This window comes from Schistocerca serialis, chromosome 2 (genome assembly GCF_023864345.2).
Source record: "Schistocerca serialis cubense isolate TAMUIC-IGC-003099 chromosome 2, iqSchSeri2.2, whole genome shotgun sequence".
Taxonomy (NCBI): Eukaryota; Metazoa; Arthropoda; class Insecta; order Orthoptera; family Acrididae; genus Schistocerca; species Schistocerca serialis.
In genome coordinates, this window is record NC_064639.1 from 267122802 (window position 1) to 267147186 (window position 24385).

Genomic DNA, 24385 nt, shown 5'->3' on the forward strand with positions numbered 1-24385 from the left:
AATGTCTTATTCTGTTTCAAACATCTTGTCTCTGCTGTATGGATGAAGGTAATAAAAGTCAACCACAATGGGAACTTTTAGTGTTTTGAGTAATGTTTAATTTAGTGGTGAAATAATGGTTCAGAACATTTAAGTGTATAGCATCTTTTACTATTTTAACCAGAGAAATAAAATGTTATAGTCATTACCTTCAAATGTTACAAAAATAATACATTTTAAAAAATATGAGTACATTTTGTCGTAGAGGGGCCCAACATTCAGGAGCATTACGAGCCCTACAGCACCAAGCACTGAGGGGACATAAGTCATCGGATATCTCTTAATATCATATTGGACCTCCTTTTGCCCAGTGTAGTGCAACAGTTTGATGTGGCATGGACTGAACAAATGATTGCCAGTCTCCTGCAGAAATATTTAGCCTTGCTGCCTTTATAGCCATCCATAATTGTGAAATTGTTGCCGGTGCAGGATATTGTGTACAAACTGATCTCAATTATGTCCCATAATTGTTTGATGGGATTCGTGTCAAATGGTCTGGGTGGCCAAATTATTTGCTTGAATTGCCTGGAACATTATTCAAACCATTCGCAAACATGACACTGGCTTTATAGGGCCTGCACCACTCATCTGACCAGGCCATGTTTTTCCAGTCACCTATTATCTAACTGAAATGGTCACGAGCCAGGTGATGCACTGCACGTGATTTCATGCTGTTAGCAAAGGCACTCACATCGGTCATCTGTTGCCATAGCCATTAGTGCTAAATTTCACCACACTGTCCTAACAGACATATTTGTTGTAGGTCCCACATTGATTTCTGCAGTTATTTCATGCAGTGTTAATTGTCTGTTAGCACTGACAACTCTACACAAATGTCACAGCTCTCAGTCATTAAGTGAAGGCCATTGGTCACTGCATTGTCAGTGGTGAGAGGTAACGCCTGAAATTTAGTATTCTCAGCACACTCCTGACATTGTGGATCTCAGAATACTGAATTCGCTAATGATTTCCAAAACAGAACATTCCATGCTTCTAGTGCCAACAGCCGTTCTGGATTCAAAGTCTGTTAATTCCCATCATGCAGCCATAATTATGTTGGAAATCTTTTCACATGAATTACCTGAGTACAAATTACAGCTCCACCTATGCATTACCCTTTCTTACCTTGTGTATGTGATAATATCACCATTTCTATATATGCGTATCAATATTTTATGATTTTTGTCACCTCCATGTAAACTGGCAATGATAAATGTTAAGTTTGAAGTATCAGATGAAAATAGAAGGTATCTGCATCATTATAATTTCTGCCAATCCTGATTTATAATAGATATTCACATAATGGATTCATGGTATTTTGTATTGTGCTGTTGAAATGACATTGAAACTGCTAATTCAATATATAGGTTTACTGAATAAATAGAGTTCAAAACTTAAAAGTCAAAAGTACCACAGGCCAAATACTTATTTGAATATTTGCTTCTTTCTCCAGTTCCTGCAAGATTTTCCACATCTCTTCAGAATGTGACTGTTGCTAAAGGTGGGACAGCTGCAATTGATTGTGTGGCAAGAGGTGACAAGCCCATAACAGTAAAATGGTTTCATGGTGGGGATCTGTTTGAGGCACATAACCATCCAAGGGCTGATGTCAGTGAAGAAAGCTTGGAGTTCGGTATTCACTCGAGAATAACACTGAAAAATGTTCTTCGAAATGATACTTCAGCATTCTTGTGTCATGCAGATAACCAATATGGGAATGATCAATCAGAGATCTGGGTCATTGTTCAAGAAGTTCCTGAGCCACCTGGAAATCTTCATGTACTCAACTTTAGTAGCAGAGCTGTAAATCTCACATGGGAACAACCTTACAGTGGCAACAGTCAAATCACTGTATATACTATTCAGCATAAGCACAAATTAGGTAAGTTTCTGGTTGGATCAAGAAACTGATTATGCTGCAAAAACATGTACAGAAAATTACCTGCAGATGTTGTAGGACTTGTCAAAACAATTGCACTAGAGGTTTCAGTGAAATTCTGGATAGACTAATATTGTAGGCACATAAATAAACACATCTGTGATGAACATTTTTGCCCTCACTTAAACATTGGCGTAATGTTTGATGGCCATCCAGAAACCATATCACCACATATCTTACAAAGAAGTTCAAAAAATTTGTAAAATTAATAAAATGTTTAATAAGGATTGGTTCACTTTATTTGTCCATCAGCAGACAAAAATAAGTACAACAAAATAGACAAGAATTTCATAACAAGATCATAATCAGTGTGTCATCCAAAATTCATTTTGAAAGTTATTAACTACTGTATCTTAGTAACATTTTTGGATTAGAGCATATTACAGACTTCTTGCTCATATGAAGCTGTCTATAAGGACTTAGTAGACTCAGTTATACTTATGCGATATAATCCTTGTTATCCACAGATTTAATGTCATTGCAACATTCAGTAAAAAGTGCTTATTGCCAGGTATGCCAGTGACAAAAACAATAGACCTGTTGCAGAGAAATTTTTTCTCGTGGTGTTCTTGATCTGATGAAAGACTATTCAGTCAACATAGTTTTAAGCTTCTGGTCAAAGATTAGAAATGACTGGTCTAGATGCCAAGAAGTTCAGTTAATCATTGGAAGTGGAATTATCCATAATGGTTACTAATAGTCTCACTATTGGACATTTTAATCATAAAACTAACCATTTAACCTGACACTATTGTCATCGGAGCTTCCAAAATTAATCTTCTGTGCTGTTATAATCTTAATGTGTTAGTGAACACTTCCACATCTTATCATATTTGAGTTTCATTTTGAACGCACAGCTATAACATAAACTGCTTGTGCTCAAGCTTGTCAAAAATGAATGGAATGGCACCGTTATATCACTTGAACAATATATTCCAACAGCAGTCTAATGATCCTGGTTGCCAATTCATTAGTTCTACAGTTGTACAGATGATTAATCATATCAGAGCATATTAATACCACAGAAACTTTGGCTTACATCTCATTATTATATCTAAAAATTATTTGCCGCACCACTCCACATCTGGCACTTCTGTGAATAATTTAATAAAATTATCATGTTCATACGGAAGTAGGAAATGCTGCTAGAATATAAAGAAATAAATGAATAAACATAGTCGCTCATTGATTATTGGATACAGTGAATGGTTGGTACACCCAAAAACAAGAACTATAAAATGGTTTCCTGTGTTATCCAAATATCTAATGATATGTAATAAATGTTTTCCTTAAATGCACCAGTGATGAGAATAAACTTCTTCAAAGTACACACACACACACACACACACACACACACACACACAGAGAGAGAGAGAGAGAGAGAGAGAGAGAGAGAGAGAGAGAGAGAGATTGTCCTTGTGATCCACTTGGAGCCCTATTGTGCTTATAAACTGGCAATACATTTCAGAGTACCACTCTGTGAGAATGAAGCTGTGTTTATGTTTGTGGCTGTGAATTCTGAAAGAGAACACAAATTATACATTGTGCTACTATGTTCCAGATCTCGTTTTTATGCCTATACACCATTCAAAAACTCAACTCTGAAAAGAGTAGCAGTTTTTGTTCTGCTCTAATAACATTTGTAATTCTTTGTCTTGGTCAAGTTTTTCCACATTTTGCAGTATTTTCACTTCTGTTTATTGTATTCTTGCTTTCCTATGCCAAGTTGCTAATTATGAGCGAGATGTGTTTTAATGTCGTTAAAAATTGTGTGGGATACAATGAAGTTTTAATTGTTGAGACTGACAGTTACCTATTTTTTTTAAAAAAAATGGCTAATCTAAATTACAGTACTAGTTAAGTTTTCATGCTAAAATGTTGCTGATGATATTCATACTGTATCTTTAGTTAATACATATACATTTCCCGTGATAAGAATTATTTTCAATGCAATTTGATGATAAAGAAACTATTGGGTAACAGAAACAAAGGATGACCATCCATATAGCCCTGACACATCATATAACATCCAAAGTACATCTGAAAAGTTTTGTGAACGGTCTTTGAAAATAAAGAAAACAAGAGTTACAAAGAAAAGACCCTTACTTGCCTTCAAAGTAATGACCATTAGCCACAACACACTTCTGACATTGGTTGTAAAGCTGTTGGAAACTGTCAGGAAACACTTCTCGTTGATTCACTTGAAGCACTGTGGTCACATGTTGCTGGAGGTCTGTCTTTGACAATGAGAGCAGAACAGTTGAAGATAAGCAAAGACAGTGCAAGCACTGTAGTTCATGAACACATGCAGCCATTGGTGTTTTGATGTTAGCACATTTATTTCTGTTCTCTTGGATAAGTATGGGTATCTTGTGCAGAGTATTCATTTGTAAATAGCTTAATTGTTTTATCTAGCTTTATAGTGTGACAGCTTTTATTCATCCAACAGTTACTCCATGTTGTTGTTGTTATGGTCTTCAGTCCAGAGACTGGTTTGATGCAGCTCTCCATGCTACCCTATCGTGTGCAAGCTTCATCATCTCTGAGTAACTACCACAACCTACATCCTTCTGAATCTGCTTAGTGTATTCTTCCCTTGGTCTCCCTCTACAATTATTACCCTCCACACTTCCCTCCAATACTAAATTGGTGATGGCTTGATGCCTCAGAACATGTACTACCAACCAATCCCTTCTTCTAGTCAAGTTGTGCCACAAATTCCTCTTCTCCCCAATTCTATTCAGTGTCTCCTCATTAGTTATGTGATCTACCCGTATAACATTCAGCATTCTTCTGTAGCACCACATTTTGAAAGTTTCTATTCTCTTCTTGTCTAAACTATGTATCATCCATATTTCATTTCCTTACATGGCTACACTCCATACAAATACTTTCAGAAAGGACTTCCTGATGCTTAAATCTATATTTAATGTTATCAAATTTCTCTTCCCCAGAATTGCTTTCCTTGTTATTCCCAGTCTACATTTTATATCCTCTATACTTCAACCATCATCAGTTATTTTGCTCCCCAAATAACAAAACTCATCTCCTATTTTAAGTGTCGCATTCCCTAATCTAATTTCCTCAGTGTCACCTGATTTAATTAGACTACATTCCATTATCCTCATTTTGCTTGTGTTGATGTTCACCTTACATCCTCCTTTCAAGACACTGTCCATTCCGTTCAGCTGCTCTTCCAGGACCTTTGCTGTCTCTGATAGAATTACAATGTTGTCAGCAAACCTCAAAGTTTTAATTTCTTCTCCATGGATTTTAGTTCCTTCTGCAGATCTTTCTGTTGTTTCCTTTACTGCTTGCTCAGTATACAGATTGAATAACATAAGGGATAGGCTACAAATATGTCTCACTCCCTTCTCAACCACTGCTTCCATTTCATGCCCTTCGACTCTTATGACTGCCATCTGGTTTCTGTACAAATTGTAAATAGCCTTTCGCTCTCTGTATTTGACTCATGTCGCCTTCAGAATTTGAACGAGAGTATTCCAATCGACATTGTCAAAAGCTTTTTCTAAGTCTACAAATGTTAGGAAAGTAGTTTTGCCTTTCCTTAATCAATCTTCTAAGATAAGTCATAGGGTCAGTATTACCTTGCATGTTCCAACATTTCTATGGAATCCAAACTGATCTCCCCTGAGGTCAGCTTTTATCAGCTTTTCCATTTGTGTGTACAGAATTCATGTCAGCATTTTGCAGCAGCGACTTATTAAACTGATAGTTCGCTAATTTTCACACCTGTCAACACCTGTTTTCTTTGGGATTGGAATTATTATGTTCTTCTTGAAGTCTGGCGGCATTTTGCCTGTCACATACATCTTGATCACCAGATGGCAGAGTTTTAAGGTTCATAAATTTCAAGTTCTACAAAATTGTTTTTTTGACTTTTAGTAGGCACTGTCACTAACCACATTTTACAAACACTTGCTAAATTCCATGTTGTTATTGTTTCTTACTTGACAGTTGGGTTTAAAGCCCCAAGTTTTACTTTGATTAAGTTTTCAATGTAATAAAGCATCCAAAGATATAGCAAAAATATAATTAAGGGTCAGGGAAATCAAAGGCAGCAAGTGCTATACGTACAGCAAATAGTCAGTAAATGCAACATAATGCTAAAGATTTGGCATGGCAGATACAAAATTCAGTAGAAACATCATAACACCAATAGATTAAATTTACTCTGTAACAGAAAATATCTTTATCATTGACTGTTTGGTAATAATTTTGCACTGCTGACAATATTTCAGATCTGTACATGAAGCACATTGAATATAAAGAATCCAATGAGTATGTCACTATGCAAAATTCCTGAAGGATTTGTGTTTATGTTTGCATGTGTGTGTGAGAGAGAGAGAGAGAGGGAGAGAGAGAGAGCACATCCATATGGCCAATACTATCTCTTTAATGAGAGAAGGATATGATGAAATCCCAAATGCAGAACTGCTTTGAAGGTTATCACAGTAAGTTAGGGTATTAAAAGTCCTCTGAAAGGCTAATATGCTCATTTTGTTAATAACATCCTTTTCAGACATAATCATTGGTTTTCTTGTGTAGTGGCATGGGAGAAGAATGTTTCTCAGATGACTGTTCCGGGTGATCAGACTTTTGCGAGTATCACTGGACTGCAGCCAGCTAATAGCTACCATTTTAGAGTTACAGCAAGAAACAGTCTTGGATCTTCAAATGCTAGTGATACCATCACAGTAACCACTGCAGAAGAAGCTCCTGGAGAAGCACCACAAGAAATAAGAGTCAGGGCTGTCAGCTCAGAAAGTCTTCATGTAAGCTGGAAGGTAAATTTCCTGTTACTCAAGTGTGTTAAAGACAAATATGATAAGCAAAACAACTAGATTCCATTATCAGGCACAGTCCCATGAATAATAAAGCAATTGTAATGGACATAAATTTCCCAAAACTAGTTATAAAGTGAATAAATGAACCTACAGTAGCGGAGGATGACAATATTTTTATATCTGATGCAAACTGTAATTAGATGTCCTCTTTTAATGTCTATAGCTATTACTCTGTAACCAAGTATATCCCACTTGTTTATTCTGAATACTTCTGGATTAAAGAAGACCATTCACTGAAAATGAGAAGCCCTGACTCATGGATAGGTAGCTGGTGTCAAGCACACACACACACACACACACACACACACACACACACACACACACACACACACACACACACGTGGGCACGCATGTGTGCCGGTGGACACACAGTGCCAGTGCTCCACTTCGCCAGGTGGACTAGATTGTATCAGTTGTGATGGAGGTTGTGTGAGGTGGGGTGGTTGAAGGAGAGAGAGGCAGTGGGAGACACGAAGAGGAGGCAGCCAGTTTTCCAGGTAGGAATGCAGGAGAGAGGGGTGGTAGGTGCATGGGCTAGGCGTGCAATGCACGGTTGCCAGAGCCAGTGGGGAAAAGTGAAGTGGGGATGTGAACTGGGAGGGGGCAGGGGGTGACAGGATGGAGAAAGGAGAAACTGTTGGGTGGGGTGTGTGAGGACAGTGGGTTACCAGAGACTGGCACCAGGAAAATTACGGGAAAAGAGGATGTGTTGCAAGGATAGCTCCCATTAGCATAGTTCACAGAAGCAGGTATATGGGGGAAGGATCCAGATGTATCATGTTGTGAAGCAGCCATTATAATCAAGCACATTATGCTCAGCTGCATGTTGTGCAACTCGGTGGTCAACTCTGCTCTTGGCAACAGGTTGTCAGTGGCCATTCATACTGTAGACAGCAGTTGGTAGTCATACTGACATAGAAAGCTGTGCAATGTTTGCAGCAGGGTTGGTTTATTACATGGTGGCTTTCACAGGTGGCCGGGCCTCTCATGGGGTATGATAAGCCTGTGACAGGACTGGAGTATGAATCATTGGGTGGGTGGATTGTGCAGGTGTTGCACCTTGGTTTACCACAGGGATATGATACCTGTGGCAAGGGGTTGGGAGAGGGAGTGACATGGTGATGGACTAGGATGTTGTGTAGGTTGGGTGGGTGACAAGGCACCACTTTAGGAGGGATGGACATGATGAGAGGTAATGAAAGCTCAGAGGAAGGATATGGTTTGGCTGTTGCAGTCCAGGGTGATGTTGGGTGACAGGGAAGGTGTTCCTTTGTAGCTGATTCTTGGGGGTGGTGGGAGGATTCGGAATGTGTGAGGATATGGCATGGAAAATCTGTGGACTAGGTTTTGGATGTAGTGCCGGTCAGTGAAAACCTTCCTGAAACATTGCCATACAGGACAAAGGAGTTATCATCACTGCACATATGTTGTTCATATGTGGTCAGATTGTGTCGGAGGATTTTTTAGAAGAGATGGCAGCTGTTAAAACTCAGGCACTGTTACTGCTTAGTAGGTTTAATGTGGATAGGGTTGTGAATGGAACCATCAGAGAGGTGGAGGTCAATATCCTGGAAGGTGGCACATTGGGTTGAGGAGGACCAGGTGAAGTGGATGGGAGAGAAGATGTTGAGGTTTTGAAGGAACGAGGGTAGGAAGTCTTGGCCCACAGTCCAGATCATGAAGATATCATCAGTGAACATGGAGCAGATTATGGGTTTGATGTTTTGGGAAGCTTTCTTACATCATTTGTTTATTCCTTCAAGCAAATGGGCTGAAATAATATTCATTAGTTCTTAACTTTCTTGTACAGGGTGGCACTTGAAAAACTAGCCCCAAATGCAGAATGCTTACCAGTTATGCACAAATTGTTGCCTGCCACCATCAGTTATAACAACAAATGGAAACATATGTAATAACTAGATAATAAAGAAACAACAATACAAAATGAAGTTGAACAGCTTTGAAGCAACAATGAGCAGCCCAGGTCAGTTCTTTGTGGACCACTTGTATGTATCATAAAGTAAAATGCCACAGAGATGCAGATTTAGAAGGGTCACTTTCTTATAATTCTAAAACACTGTATTAACATTGTGAAAAGGAAAGTTGCTACTTACCGTATAGCGAAGATGCTGAGTCGCAGATAGGCACAACAAAAAGACTGTCACAAATATAGCTTTCAGCCATTAAGGCATGTGTCAACAATAGACTTAGACACACAGACACACACACACACACACACACACACACACACACAAACACACACACACACACACACACACACACACACACACACGCAAAAGCAAATGCACACACACGACAGAAGTCTCAGGCAACTGAAACCACACTGCGAGCAGCAGCACCAGTGCATAATGGGAGTGGCAACTGCATGGGGGTAAGGAGGAGGCTGTGGTGGCAGGGGGGGGGGGGGCAAGGGTAGTATGGTGGGGATGGTGGAGAGTGAAGTGCTGCAGGTTAGACAGAGGGCAATGGAGAGGTGGGGAGGGGGGGCGGGAAGTGAAGGAAGAGGAGAGAAGTAGAAAGACTGGATGTGATGGAGGAATGACAGCTGTGTAATGTTGGAATGGGAAGAGGCTGGATGGGTGAGGACAATAACTAATGAAGGTTGAGGCCAGGATGGTTATGGGAATGTAGGATGTATTGCAGGTAAAGTTCCCACCTGCACAATTCAGAAAAGCTGGTGTTGGTGGGAGGGATCCATATGGCACAGGCTGAGAAGCAGTCATTGAAATGAAAGATGTCATGTTTGGCAGCATGTTCAGTAACAGGGTGGTCCATTTGTTTCTTGGCCACAGTTTGTCTGTGGCCATTCATGTGGATAGACAGCTTGTTCCTCGTCATGACCACATAGAAAAATGGTTCAAATGGCTCTGAGCACTATGGGACTTAGCTGCTGTGGTCATCAGTCCCCTAGAACTTAGAACTACTTAAACCTAACTAGCCTAAGGACATCACACACGTCCATGCCCGAGGCAGGATTCGAACCTGTGACCTTAGCGATTACGCGGTTCCAGACTGTATGCCCACATAGAATGCAGCACAGTGGTTGAGCTTAGCTTGTAGGTCACATGACTGGTTTCACAGGCAGCCCTGCCTTGGTGATGTTTGTGACCGGACTGGAGAAGGTAGTGGTGGGAGGATGTTTGCATCTAGGTCTATTGCAGGGTATGATCTATGAGGTAAGGGGGTGGGAGCAGTGGTTGTGGAAGGATGGACAAGTATACTGTGTAGGTTCGGTGGACAGGGAAATACCACTGTGGGAGGGATGGGAAGGATAGTGGGCAGGACATTTCTCATTTCAGGGCATGATGGAAGGTAGTTGAAACCCTGGTGGAGAACATAATTCAGTTGACCAGTCCTGGGTGGTACTGAGTTATGAGAGGAAAGCTCCTCTGTGGCCAGATGGTGGGACTTTGGGAGGTGGTGGGAGACTGGAAAGCAAAGGCATGGGAGATATGTTTCTGTGCAAGGTTGGGAGAATAATTGTGGTCTATGTAGGCTTCAGTGAGACCTTTGGTATATTTCAAAAGGAACCAGTCATCACTGCAGATGCGATGACCATGGGTGGCTAGACTGTATGGAAGGGACTTCTTGGTATGGAACAGCTGTCAATCTGGATGTATTGTTGGTGGTTAGTAGGTTTGATATGGTCAGACCACCACCTACTCCAGTCTGGTCACCAACATCACCTATCCCATCAAAGGCAGGGTTACCTGTGAAACCAGTCATGTGATCTACAAGCTATGCTGCAACCACTGTGCTGCATTCTGTGTGGGCATGACAACCAATAAGCTGTGTGTCCGCCTGAATGGCCACCGACAAACTGTGGCCAAGAAACAAGTAAACTACCCTTTAGTTGAAATGCAGGCAAACATGACATCCTTCCTTTCAATGATTGCTTCACAGCCTGTGCCATATGGATTCTTTTCACCAACACCAGCTTTTCAGAATTGTGCAAGTGGGAACTTTCCCTGCAATACATCCTACATTCCCCTAACCCCCTGGCCTCTTCCAATTCCAGCACTACACAGCTGTCATTCCTCCATCACACCCAGTCATCTTACTTTTCTCCTTTTTCCTGTACTTCTTCCCCCCCCCCCCCCCCCCCCCCCCTCCCTGCCTCACCACTGCCCTCTGTCTGACGTGCAGCACTTCACTGTCTGCCACCCCCACCATACTATTCCTTCCCCTCCCTGCCCTAGCCTCCTCCTTACCTCCACCCAGTCACCACTCCCATCACCCACTGGTGCTGCTGCTTGCAGAGTGGTTTCAGTTGCCTAAGACTGCAGTCATGGCTGAAAGCTATATTTGCGACAGTTTTGTTGTTGTGCCTATCTGCAACTCAGAATCTCCACTGTCTGGTGAGTAGCAACTTTCCTTTTTGTAATATTGTTACATTCCATCCTGGATTTTCCACTGTTTGATTAAAACACTGTAATTATGTATCTATAGTTTCAACAGTAGTTTACAAACAACCTAAATTCAAAATGTTCTTTTAAAAGGTTCATAAGGTTTGATATTGAAGTATCTTTCTTTTGAACTGAAAATGCATTCTTTTAACTGAATTATGTGTCACAGTCACAATGACTGCAACATTATTAAAATTCCCTCAATGTGATCCATTTATTCACATGTTTGTGGCATTGATATATGTGCAAGAGCTCAGTTGCAAAATATAGAGCATCCATTAATTTGCAGTGATTACAAAACCTAGAAACTAACACAAACACATACACACACACAAATATTTGAAATACGAAAGGCAATATGTAGCTGCTAGAGGTCTGCAACTGGTGTTTAGGCTCACTCAAATTGCTCAGTATATGTGAACTGAGAGGGCAACCGCACTCAACTTCCATGATGCTAGTTTGAGCGCCATGCGCTCAAATTGCCCCTCTGTCAACTATAGTTACCCAATCACAGCTTGCCAGCTGTAGGAGCATGGCACATGAATGTGAGATGAAGGAGAGTATGAAAGAAAAAAAAGAATCAAAATAATCCTGAGCATGGAAAATGACAGTTGTAACAATGTATGGGAAAGATTTTCATTAATAGCTGATAAAGATGTCGGCAATATGTGCTGTGGCAAGAGCTCTGCTCTCCTGTCTTACACATCTGCCACCACACATCTGAAGACATTTTTCTGCAGAATATAAGTTATAAAGCATCAGCAGTTTCAGTGAAATCTGTAGTAAATACAAAGGTGAATAGAGATGTGAGTTGGAGACCTTCATCTATTTACATTAACATTAGGTGTAGGATTTCATGCTTTATGTTAGGAGCTTGAAAATGTTGGTTCAGAATTGTCACATGAAATTTCCAACATTTTGCCACGTCCTACGATTGTAGCACAAAGCACCGAAAGACAAGCCAATAAAATATGACTGAGTTTGATGCTCAGTATTATCCAGGCAATAGACATGAATGCATGTGGATGTATAGTGGATATATGGACCAATACAAATTGGAAAATATGTTGCCTGTACAGTACTGCGCACTTTGCTTATCAGGCTTAGACACTGCGAAATATGGTACTGGTACAGCTTACTTTTCTGAGGCAAAAAAAGTGCTGAATTTATTTTGAATTACATCAAGGAAACATTATTCTAAATATTAGGAGTAAATCCTCAGCATTTTAATGTGATTTCATTTGCCACTGATGAAGACAGTAATAAATGTAATGCACTGCAAACCTTTCAGTATTATGTATGCATTACACATGTTTTGAATACAGTCCAGAAACACATGTTGGTTGACAATTATTTGATAAATGGGCTTGGAGTGGTTTACTCCATGACTTATGCTGCTACAGACAGTGTCCGTTTCATGAAGAAAATTGTTGATATGAATTGGATGCAGATAAGCTTGAAGCAAGAAATGGAGAGTAAGTGGAACAGCTTGTTTAGAATGCTACACTATGTAATAAGACAGTATGACAAAATCATGGAACTGCTTTCACACAGAGGCATCTCTGAAAAACTTACTGGTTATGACAACAACACTGCAAAGGAACAATTGAAATTTTTAGAGTCATTCAAAGATGCAATTGGAAACCTGGGAGTCTCTTTCCCAAACTGTCAAATTTAGTGAAAAAAATGTCTTGTCTTCCATTCTCAAATGTGAATAGCGAAAGAAATTCCATTGTGGTTTGATACAATATCTCAGACAGATGACACTAACTTGATCTGAAATGAGTCTATTCATTGTAATTATGCCAACAGGGAATAATTTGGAGACAATTTTGTTCTTGTTAGATTTCTAATTTGCTAGAGGGTCAAGGTCATGTATGTACATGTGAGCCAGTAAAGCAGATAGTGTTATAACAAACAGCAGTGCTACAAAAATTGGTAGTTACATAGTTTTCCTGTGAAACTCCATACTGTTTCTAAATTTTCTTTATTGCCTTAAGCACGCTATTTTCTCTTATGAATCATAATGCTGTCACTGTTAGACACTACCACACAGAAATATGCATCTACAGCGTAACTAAGTTGATGTGACAATAGATTCATCTGCTGATGGGAGCATATCAGAAGGGACACCACCCTGCAGACACACATAGCTGCTATTAAAATGAGGCGCAACAGCAATGAGGCAAGTGCACCAGACCCGGTGGCCTCTGCCCTCCCCGTGGTGCCTCATTCAATCACAGCCTCCTCGCTTCGAATATTTGTACTTGAGAAAGCCATGCCAAGCTCAGTGGGGTCGAGCAAGTATAAACGACTGAAGCACTTTGTTTGCAGACCTCTAGTATATACATTCTTATTCCACAAGCTACATTATGATGTATGGCAGAGTCTATTTTGTGCGCCACTGTAATTCCCCCCCCCTTTCTTGTTCCAGCCCCTAATGGTGCCTGTTGAGCTTTAATCTCTCTAATTTTATCTTCACGATATATTAGCGAGATGTGCATGGGAGTAGGTAATACATTACTTGACTCTTCAAAGAACATATGCTCATTTAATTTTAACATAAACCATACCATAATGTGCATCTGCCACTGGAGTTGAATGCGAATATCTGTGACACTTTCATGCTTACTAAATGAACCTAATATTAAATGTTCTGCTCTTCTTTGGATCTTCTCTATTTCTTCTAACGAATTTATCTGGTATGGTTATGGGATGAGTAATACTCAAGTATTATTTGAACAAAGGTTTGTTATGTTGCATTATTTGTGACTGGACTACATTTCTTGTGGATTCCCCAGTTAATTTCAGTCTGGCATCTACCTTTTCTATGACTACTTTTAGGACTCCATTCAATATTAAATCACTCCAGACATATACTCTCAGGAGTTTAATGGATGTAACTGCTCCAAGTGCCTGTTCTGAAATCATGTAATCAATCAGTAAAGTGTCTTTCTATCCATTAATGTGCAGTATGCTATATTTTTTTATGTTGTGAGTCAGCTGCCAATCCCTGCACCAACTGTTGATCCAAGTATATAATCCAAAAGGAAACAAACATACTTAGAACTGTTGATTTCACCATGTATAAGATCATAATTGGAGCTTTTTTGGTTAGTTTCAACCACAATTATCATGAATGGTATCCACACTAAAAAACAAAGCAATGATATTTCAAAGATAATGTTCCCACTATTCTGTTAATCTTGTAGAAGAATCCTTGCACATTACTAAAATGCATACAGCTGTCCACTTGTTCTACAAAATAGCTGTGTTCATGTTACAAGGTCCTCTGCTCTCAGCATAGTGTTTTGTTTAGTGTGCTAGGTTTCTTGTCTACATTTTGCCTTAGAATGTGTGCATGATCTCACAAAACATGTAGGTTTGTGTTATAACAGGAACAACATTAATAAACATTGTGGCTGAGCCTGATAGAAATAATTTTTGAACGAATGTATTTTAACAAAAATTAAAAGAATATCACTACTACATCAATAAATGTGATTATCTAAGCACATTTTGGAAACAACAATCCCATTTCTTGCACATCTTAGGTAAAAGTGTCATACCTGCTTAAACTTGTCTTCTGGTAATCATATTTTCAAGATAAAAAAAAAATGGCTCTGAGCACTATAGGACTTAACATCTGTGGTCATCAGTCCCCTAGAACTTAGAACTACTTAAATCTAACTAACCTAAGGACATCACACACATCCATGCCCGAGGCAGGATTCGAACCTGCGACCGCAGCAGTCGCGCGGTTCCGGACTGAGCGCCTTAACCGCGAGACCACCGCGGCTGGCCTTTTCAAGATCTAACCTGTATATAATGACTGGTTCTGCTTTATTTCACTGTATCTAATATAACAAATCATAACAGTTGTCATTGTTGAGAAAAGCATGAGAAACATCAGATGTATGTAAATCTGTAAGCTTCAGTGCAAGCAATCTCAATAAAATCTACTGTACTCCTATTCCGAAACAATATACTCAAAAAAATAGTTGCCACTCTCCATATAGCAGAGATGCTGAGCCACAGAAAGGCACAACGAAAAGACTGTCAGAAAATTTGCTTTTAGCCAAAAAGGCCTTTGTCAAAAATAGACAACATCCACATTACAGACAGACACACACACACACACACACACACACACACACACACACACACACACACACACACACACACAAGTGCAAATGCAACACACACATAACCGCAGTCTCTGGCAGCTGGAGCCAGACTGTGACCAGGGGCTCATTATGAGAGATGCAAATGATTGGTGGTAAGGAGGGGGCTGGGGCGGGGAGGGGGAGGGATAGCAGGATAGGTGTGGGGGATGGTAATGTGCTACTGGGAGGCGTGCAGGGATGAGATGGAGAGAAGGCAGCTAGGTGCAGTTGGGAGGTTAGACGTAGAGCAGGGGGAGTGAAAGCGGTGGTTAACAGGAAAGGAGAGAAGTAAAGAAAAATGGGGTGCATTGGTGGAATAGAGGACTGTGTAGTACTGTAACGGGAACAGGGAAGGGATTGGATGGGTAAGGATAATGACTAACAAAGGGTTATGGGAGCATAGGATATATTTCAGGGAGTGTTCACACCGGTGCAGTTCAGGAAAGATGGGGTTGATGGGAAGGATCCAGATGGCACAGGCTATCAGCAGTCATTGAAATAAAGGGTGTCGTGTTGGGTGGCATGCTCCCAGAGCATTTTAGGGCATGACAAGAGGTAGTTGCAACCCTCTCCACCTCCTTCCTGCATGCTCCCAGCAGTACTTTACTATCCCCCACTCCTACCCTACTATCCTTCCCTCTCCCTGCCCCACCCGGTTGCCTCTATTTTTGATAAAGGCCTTGTAGGCCAAAAGCTAATTTTCTGACAGTCTTTTTGCTGTGCCTTTCCTGCGACAGAGCATCTCGGCTATATGGTGAGTAGTAGCAACTATCTTTTTCATTATACTGTTACATTCCATCCTAGATTTTCCATTGTTTTCATTCCTATTGTGTATTTCAAATATTATGCTTTCTTTTCCTTTTTTCCTCCTAGTGAGTTCAAAATTTGTTCAGTCAATTTTCATAAATAGTTTTTCATAAATTGTTACCTCGAACTTGTAAATTAATGTCTCTGTGCTTTTACTATTTGTTTTTGTATTTAATGTGTTTTGTAATCTATTTCTTTATTTATAGCCACCACGTGATCAATATCAGCATGGAGAAATAATTGGTTACTACATTGGTTACCGAACAAGTAACTCATCTGAACCATTCCATTATAAAACATATGAAGTTCTCCCAGGTGCCGAGCTGAGAATCCTCCTTACAGGTCTTCAGAAATTTACAGAGTATGTTATATTTGTTCAAGCATACAACAGTGCAGGTGCAGGGCCTCAGAGCTTAGGAGTCTCAGTTTTTACTGAAGAAGATGGTAATTCCATAATTTAATTTAACTTTGGATAAACTTTTATTCTACAGCATTTATAGATAATATATGACAACCATGTGAAGATATAACTGTGTGTTTACATAATGCTTATTAAAAGAATGAGTTATTTTCTCTTACTTACTATCTTGTTTTTACTAACTTTGTACTTCTTCCTCCCCTCCCCTCCCCTCCCCTCCCCTGTCACAATTAGGTTCAGGAGTCATGCATACTGCTTTCTCCATAGTATCTTCTACGACTAAATGAGTATTGTGAATATTTATTACTGTAGGGGCCCCAGAGGGCAGCCAAGCCATTAAAAATATCAGTAAGTTTATTAATATGTATATACAGGGTGAACCGGAACACCATTGACGAAATTTTGGAAGTTATTCAGGAATTTTTATGGGTAGTTCCATATAGAATAATATTGTAATTATAATTTGTTCAGTATCTTATCCCAGTTATCTTTTCTTTGGTAAATATACATCACAACAGTGAAAAGCCTGTAATATGCTATTACCAAAATATACAACACAAAATACAGAGTAATGCAACAGCTCCCAGACAGATGTAAAAGTATGTTATGTGCTTACTGTCACCAAGTGAGCATGTCATTATAGCACCACTATAGCACTTTTTCACTGCATTCAGTGACCCCATATATGAGATGCATATTTTCCAACTCTTCATGAGTAATGTTTACTGATGTGTAATATCTGAACACTACAAGGACAATAATACATATAATTCCAAGGTGAACATGTCCTTTGCCTCATCTATTTATTAACACTAAATTTTAATAGAAACTTGTTGATCTTTCTAATGAATTGTTAAAGTCATAGTTTTCTCACTTGATACTTCTGTGTTTTGTACAGTTACAATGGCATTGCATTAAACCATGCAAGTTCTTGGTACCAGTATTCTGTCTGTGGCACACACCCTCAACATTCATCACATATTGTGTAATAAATAGTATTAGTAAAGGCATAATGTGGGGTTATGTAAAGCTGGACTTACAGTGAGCTTCCTTAAACCCCCTTGCTTGTTGTCTTGATTTGCAGTGCACTCCCTGTCAGAAGTGTAACAAGTTTTCTCTCAGGTTGTATTTTGTTTCTTTTGGCTTCCACCCCATGTGTGTGTGTGTGTGTGTGTGTGTGTGTGTGTGTGTGTGTGTGTGTGTGTGATTTATTGTTTCTTTCACTGCATTTTTCTCTTACTCTCAGTTCACAAATTTGGTATACCTATCCAGTGAGGTAAAAACAGTTCTGTGTCTACCAACTATTTAGTTTTCTATCTGCCAACTACTCACTTCCATTTTGTGTCATTCATTCTCACTAAACTTCATTTGCATTATATTATTAACACAAAAACCTATCAGTACCAAATACACAATAAGTAACAGTATGAATATGATAATCCCCATTATGCAACAATAGTTTTCTAAAGTTTGCTCTCCATTTCAGTGAGGGACTATTGAATTCTAGATATTAAGATATAGATCATTAAAAAATAATCTACTTGTTGCATTACTGCTTGGTAGGTGCTGAAATGTCATATAATGAGCACGTTGCTGGATAAGTGCTTGAATGCAATACAGAACGCATAATTTTGAATAATCATAGTATTTGTAATTTAGTAAACTAGATAAAATTCACACTTTTCAGATCTCTCTCCGACTGCAATTGTTTTAAAATTTTGTAATTTCCTTAGTTCCAGAATTACCTCCTGGAAATCTTAAATGCACCAGTACATCGCCACAAAGCATACTTGTAACATGGTTGCCTATAGCAGCAGATGATGTTAATGGTATTCTACTTGGATACAAAATTCTATACAACACAGTTTCTGACTGGGATGGTAAGCAATATTGTGAAATTTTATTCAAAGTTTTGAGTGTGTTGGACAAAGTTTTAGCCACTTCCACCGACATACCAAACGTAAGACAATACCAATACCATCAAACTTCAAATAGTTAATCATTTCCACTCAGTAGCCTCTGCATCATTCTTTTTAAAAGGAGAAATTTGAGTAATTCATCATAGTATGGAATGAAAACAAAATTCTCATGTATATTGTTCTTTTACTACTTGTCTAAAAAGTGATACAGGCTACTTTTGTATAATCAGTGCAACTATAACTATTTAATACAGTAAATAACTGAAAAATTGATTTAACAGTTCCGTGCACTAAATTAGAAAAGTCAGGAACTGCAATTTCAACAGGAATATGCTGCTCTCACAGGCCATCAAAAACTGAAGCTACAGTGTTAGAAAGCCTTAGAGAAAACTTGAAGAATACTTTTCATAAGATTTGTGACCTCTAGACTTGCTACCTATACATTGACAGACTTGCATGATTAAAATGGCTTGGAGGATTTATGGGACATTTTTCTTAATTTATTTCCTGAAAATTACCTTCAGCAGTCAATTAGAGAATCTGCTTGTGAGTGTAACATGCAGCGGTTGGACAAAAGTAGAGAAACATCATGAGAAATATTTGTTTGAACATAAGTTCTGATGCTAGCCATGCCTGCAGGTTGTGCTGTTGTTTTTGACCCTGCATCACACCTGTGCAATGTTCTCAAGTGTCAGTCATGGTCATAACAGTGTTCTGCGTAACTGTAATTGCATCATGTTGGAGCTAAGTGAATCTGAACTTGAGCAAATTGTTGTTGCTTGGATGGTGGATGCTTCCATAACCAAGGAAGCCAGATTGGCTGGTGCTTTGAGAGACACTGTATCATAGATTATATTACAATTAGGAAAGGCAAAGAACATAATCCAAAGAACATGATCCACTATGTCACAATGCAGATGATATTATGTTTCAAGTGATCATGACAGCTGGTCGTTGAAGGGATTGTGACAAAAAATACGAGGAGAACAGTTGCAAAAGTCTCTGCAGAATTGAATGTCACACTCACAAATCCTGTCAGCACAAAAACAACGTAAAGGGAGCTTCATAAACAGGGACTTGCAGAGTGAGGTGGAATTCTAAAACCACTCATCAGTGATGAAAATGTCCTTAACAGGAAAACGTGGTGCTGAAGACATAAAATCTGGACTGTGGTGCAATGGAAGAAAGTAACTGAGTTGGATGATTCTTGTTTCACACTGTTTCCAGCTTCTAGCCAAGTTTACATCCCAAGAGTGATACATGGCAAGGGTTCAGTGAGGATTTGGGCAAGAATATCATGATATTTCATGGGTCCTATGGTTATTCCATGAGGTTGCATTGCTGCTGAGGATTATGTGGCCATTCTGTCTGATCTGGTCCATCCCATGGCACAATGTTTGTTCCCCAATGGTGATGCAGTGTTCCAAGTTGATAGAGCTCCTGTTCACACTGTCTGGGACTAGTTTTTTGAGAATAAAATGTTGCATCTCCCCTGGCCACCGCAATCACCATATATCGATACCATTGAGACTTTCTGGTCTACTGTAGATTGGAGAGAAGAGTGTGTGACTGTTATCCATCTCCATCATTTTTACCTGTACTTACTACTATTTAACAGGAGGGATGGTATAAGATTCCCGGAAAACCATACAGAACCTGTATTTATCTGTTCCAAGATGACTGGAAACTGTTTTGAATGCCAACAGGTTTCTTACCCCATATCATGCATGGTTATGTGTTGTGTTTTTGATGTTTCCACATTTTTGTCCCACCCTGTATTAGATATCTCTGTGACTAACAAATATAAACTTCTCTATTAGTGATTGTAAGACTTTTGTGACACCAGACGTCACAGAGTTCAATGGCGATACCAAGAAAAGAAAGAAAAGTTGTACTTAGCAAACGTGACAAATAACAGATTGCAAATTATCTGAACAGGTTAAGCCAGACATTCATCTCTAAGGCTGCATGAGGAGTACCAGTGAATAAAATTCAAGAGTATTGTGTAATATGATTTATAAAATCCTGTGATAGTTATTACCATGTGTTATATTGCACACAAAGTTATTGTCCCAGTTTGTCAAAGTGGCTACATGACTACTGAGAGACAGAACTGAATCAGAGTCACCATGTTTGTTGTAAGTACAATAAGCACAGTTCTAGCTCATACGAAGAGTATTAATGTAAAACACACATGTCTACTAATGACCATTTAGACATGAAGTCTTAAATAAAGCAACTTTACTCATCCCCAAATCTAAGTTCATTCAAGGGGTGCTGCCTTTCAGGGTGTCCTCCAGAAAATAGACACTCATAAAGCACTGTAGAGCTCTCAGTGACACATGTGTACAACTCATAGGTAACTCTCAGTTAATTCAGACAACTAACTGTCATTGGACCTTGCAGCCCCTTAAGTACCCAACAAGTGGAATGACACTAACATGTTCTTGTTCAGTGCACACATTACTGACATTTTAAAATAGTGCAACCACATTGGGATCTTCTAACAGAGTTGACACTACCTGTAAGCCTGTGTTGTGATTATGCTGTTTATGACTGCTGAGCGGGCAACCCTGCATACATGACTGAACTGTGGGAGGTCACAGTACCTCTAGGATACAGCAGATACATATGTGTCAAATAAGATTGTGAGGAATGGAAAAGACACACTGTGGTTCAATAGTGATGTTGAAAAGTTACTATGAAACTGAAAAGAGTTTCATCAAAGTTTTAAATTATATCTGTAAATAAAGTGAAAACCCTAATTGATAAATAAAAGCTGGTTGAAGCTAAAATGATCTTAAGCAGAGCAATGTAAGAAGTGTTCAATGAATTGGAAAATTATGCCTACCAATCTGATAAAAAATCCAAAGGTCTTTCAGCCATCGGTAATGTCAGTAAATGGATGAAAATCATTTATTTAGTCACTCAGTGCTGATAATAATGAATCTGGCCTTTCATAATTGTTTCACAGAGGAAGATCATACTACAGTCCCTCTTCTCAACCATTACATAAATGCTGAAATGACAGGTATTGAGATAAAGGATCTCAGAATAGGAAATCAGCTAGAATCACTCAGCAGACTAAAGATAACTGTACCTGATGGGTTAGCTGCACTATTTTATATAGCTGTTTCAAAGGAATTTATTCCCCTTCAGCAACAGTGGGTTGCAGGAGCAACAAAGCATTATATAAACTGGAAAAAAATTGTCTTTGGGCAGACACACATTGCTGCAAGCCTGATGTCAGTCTGTTGTAGATTCATGGATTGCATTTTATGATAATGTATTATGACTTTTTAGCAGACTGTAAAGTTCCAATGTGAATCCACAAACAGCAATGTCATTATTCCTTTTTCTTGGAGAGGATGGCTGGTGAAGAACAATGGAATGAATTTTTATGCAGTCTTCTGTATCATTTGATTTCACTTCACAGATGTGTTATGGATTTTTTACTTGATGGTGGAAATACATGCCACAAGCCCACACTAATGAGATGGATTTCAGTGGAATTACTTGTGTGGTGCAAGTGCGCAGATGCTTTTTATTTTGAAAAAGGTTGTTGTACAACACTGTATCAGCTTGTCTGCCCAAAGAATCAGTCAGTAAGAGAAACCTTTCCTGTTTTAGATATGGTTTTACATCATTGATTAAAAAAGCTTTATACAGCTCTCTAGTCAACTTTCCAGAATTCAGTGATGTGATTGTGATGTTTCAGTATTCTTTGAGATACTTGTTGTCCGATTTTTGAATCCTAGGTCCAAATGAAGCTGTTGTTTGCTTTAGACAAAAAAAAGACCAGAGACAACAGTTTTTCTGATAGTGTGATGGAGTACATTTCAGTATAGTAATGCATGACATTATTCATATTCAACCTTTCCTCTAGCACCAACTTTGATCTTTTAATAATCAGAGTTCCATCAAAAGTTGATTGGTACTGGCACCCTGAATAAAAGATAAATGAATAAACAAAAATATACTTCAGATGAAGATCTCTCCTTTGATTAATTATAAACAATAAAACCAAATACTTTTTACACTTGTTTGGTCCATATTAATGACGAGATTGGGATCCAAGTTTGGTGTGATATCACAAGCCTGGATTCAAAAATCTTCAGCACCAACCAGGATTAATAATTTTTCTATGATGAATCCAATGCTTCTGTTTGAACTTCTGAGCCTACCTGTTGGAGGCTTTGAAATCAGTATTTTCAAATTGCCTTGCAGCAGATCAAGCCCACTGCTGCAAGTTCTGGGTCATAACTAGTTGTTAGTTCTGCTGAGTTACCTCAAAGTGACTGTAAGTCTTTGATCAAGAATCATATATTTGTAAGCAATGGTTCCATCAATCCTTACATGTTTTTCCCATTTCGGCAATTACTCTTAATGTTTAAGGTTTTTAGGGTCCTGCCTAGACATGCCTGAAATACATTGATAACTTTTGTTTCATGATCCTGTGGAATCTTGTCCTTGCACAGTTTTGCCTTTTTCTTCTCTAGCTCATAACCTTCTGAAGAATCTTTACAATCATATGCAAATTCATTGAAAACATTTTTTCGTCCTGTTCATAGAATGTAATTAACTCTTCAGTTTTAAAAACATTCTTCATGTAACATTTGTAATGTATAATGGGCTGTCTCCTGCTTGTAGCATTACTTCTTCAGGAATTACTATTGATGGGGTTGGTTTGATGCATATATTTTCCATGATGCTTGCTCATAATAAACAAGGATATATCTCATGTGTAATCTTGAAACACCATTGCATAAAGAATCTTTAACAGCATCTTGTTGTGCCAAGATGTGCCAGGCAAATTGCTATCATAATATCCAACAATTTGATAAAAAATGTTTGAGATCAGAAAATTTTGTTAGAACAAGTTGCCTGTTTATAGGTGGGTTCACATTGACAGGAATAATTTCATTGAGCAAGTGAGATTTTAAGTTATTGAATAATCTCTTCCATAGCTTATACATTTTATATACATATAGCAGTGGACTTGATACTGACATCCATCATTTTCTGCTGGGAGCATTATAGTATCAAATTTAGCTTCAAAAATGTTTCTGCAGGTTAGGGTAAGAAGTGACCTAAGGCTGACATAAATACTGATAGCCATCAGTGTCTCAAGGAATGGGTAACACTTGGACTACATATATGATTTTTGAAATGATGTACATATTTCCCAATGATACCCTCCGAAGTTTGCTGATTTTCCTTACACAATTCTCATGTACACTTACTCATATACTTGCAAGGATTTTTGTGCTTTATGTTGGATCTGTAGTTGATACCTAATATTTTTATATCTAAGACCACCTTCACTTGTCGTGAGTTTTGCATAGTTATTGTGTCTGGTATTCATAATACCCGATTTTGATTTATTTGACTGTGGTTCTGACACCAGTTTGTGTTGGCCAATGATTTGTTAAGGCTTTTCTACTTCACTGTAATTCATAACAATGAAATGCACATCTCAGTAAATGCCCTACCTATGATATTTTGAGCATTTATATTTAGCCCTCATAACTGTTATGCCAGAACGGCTAGCAGAATTTTGAATGTGATGATGAACAGAGCCATTGACACTGCACAGCCTTGCCTTACTGAACTATTCCAATTAAATTTTTCTTGTTGATTGACCATTTATTAGGATTCTGGATTAACTTTAGCTGAATATTCTGAATATTACAATTGAGAAAATGTTGTGGAAAACCCACTGCCTTCATAATTTTGAATAAATAATGATGGTTCACTGTGTCAAGTGCTTTTTAAGAGTAGAATGATGTACAGCACTTCTCA

The 24385-nt window shown here is 38.7% G+C and overlaps 1 protein-coding gene across 1 annotated transcript in view; it reads left to right on the top strand.

Moving 5' to 3' along the window:
- LOC126455890 (Down syndrome cell adhesion molecule-like protein 1 homolog) overlaps positions 1–24385 on the top strand; it is a 120135-nt gene that overhangs the window by 18290 nt on the left and 77460 nt on the right. Inside the window, exons 3-6 of the mRNA XM_050091650.1 lie at positions 1493–1921; positions 6548–6786; positions 16453–16690; positions 18398–18544. Coding sequence (XP_049947607.1) covers positions 1493–1921; positions 6548–6786; positions 16453–16690; positions 18398–18544 — 1053 coding nt within the window. The remainder of the gene's footprint in view (positions 1–1492; positions 1922–6547; positions 6787–16452; positions 16691–18397; positions 18545–24385) is intronic.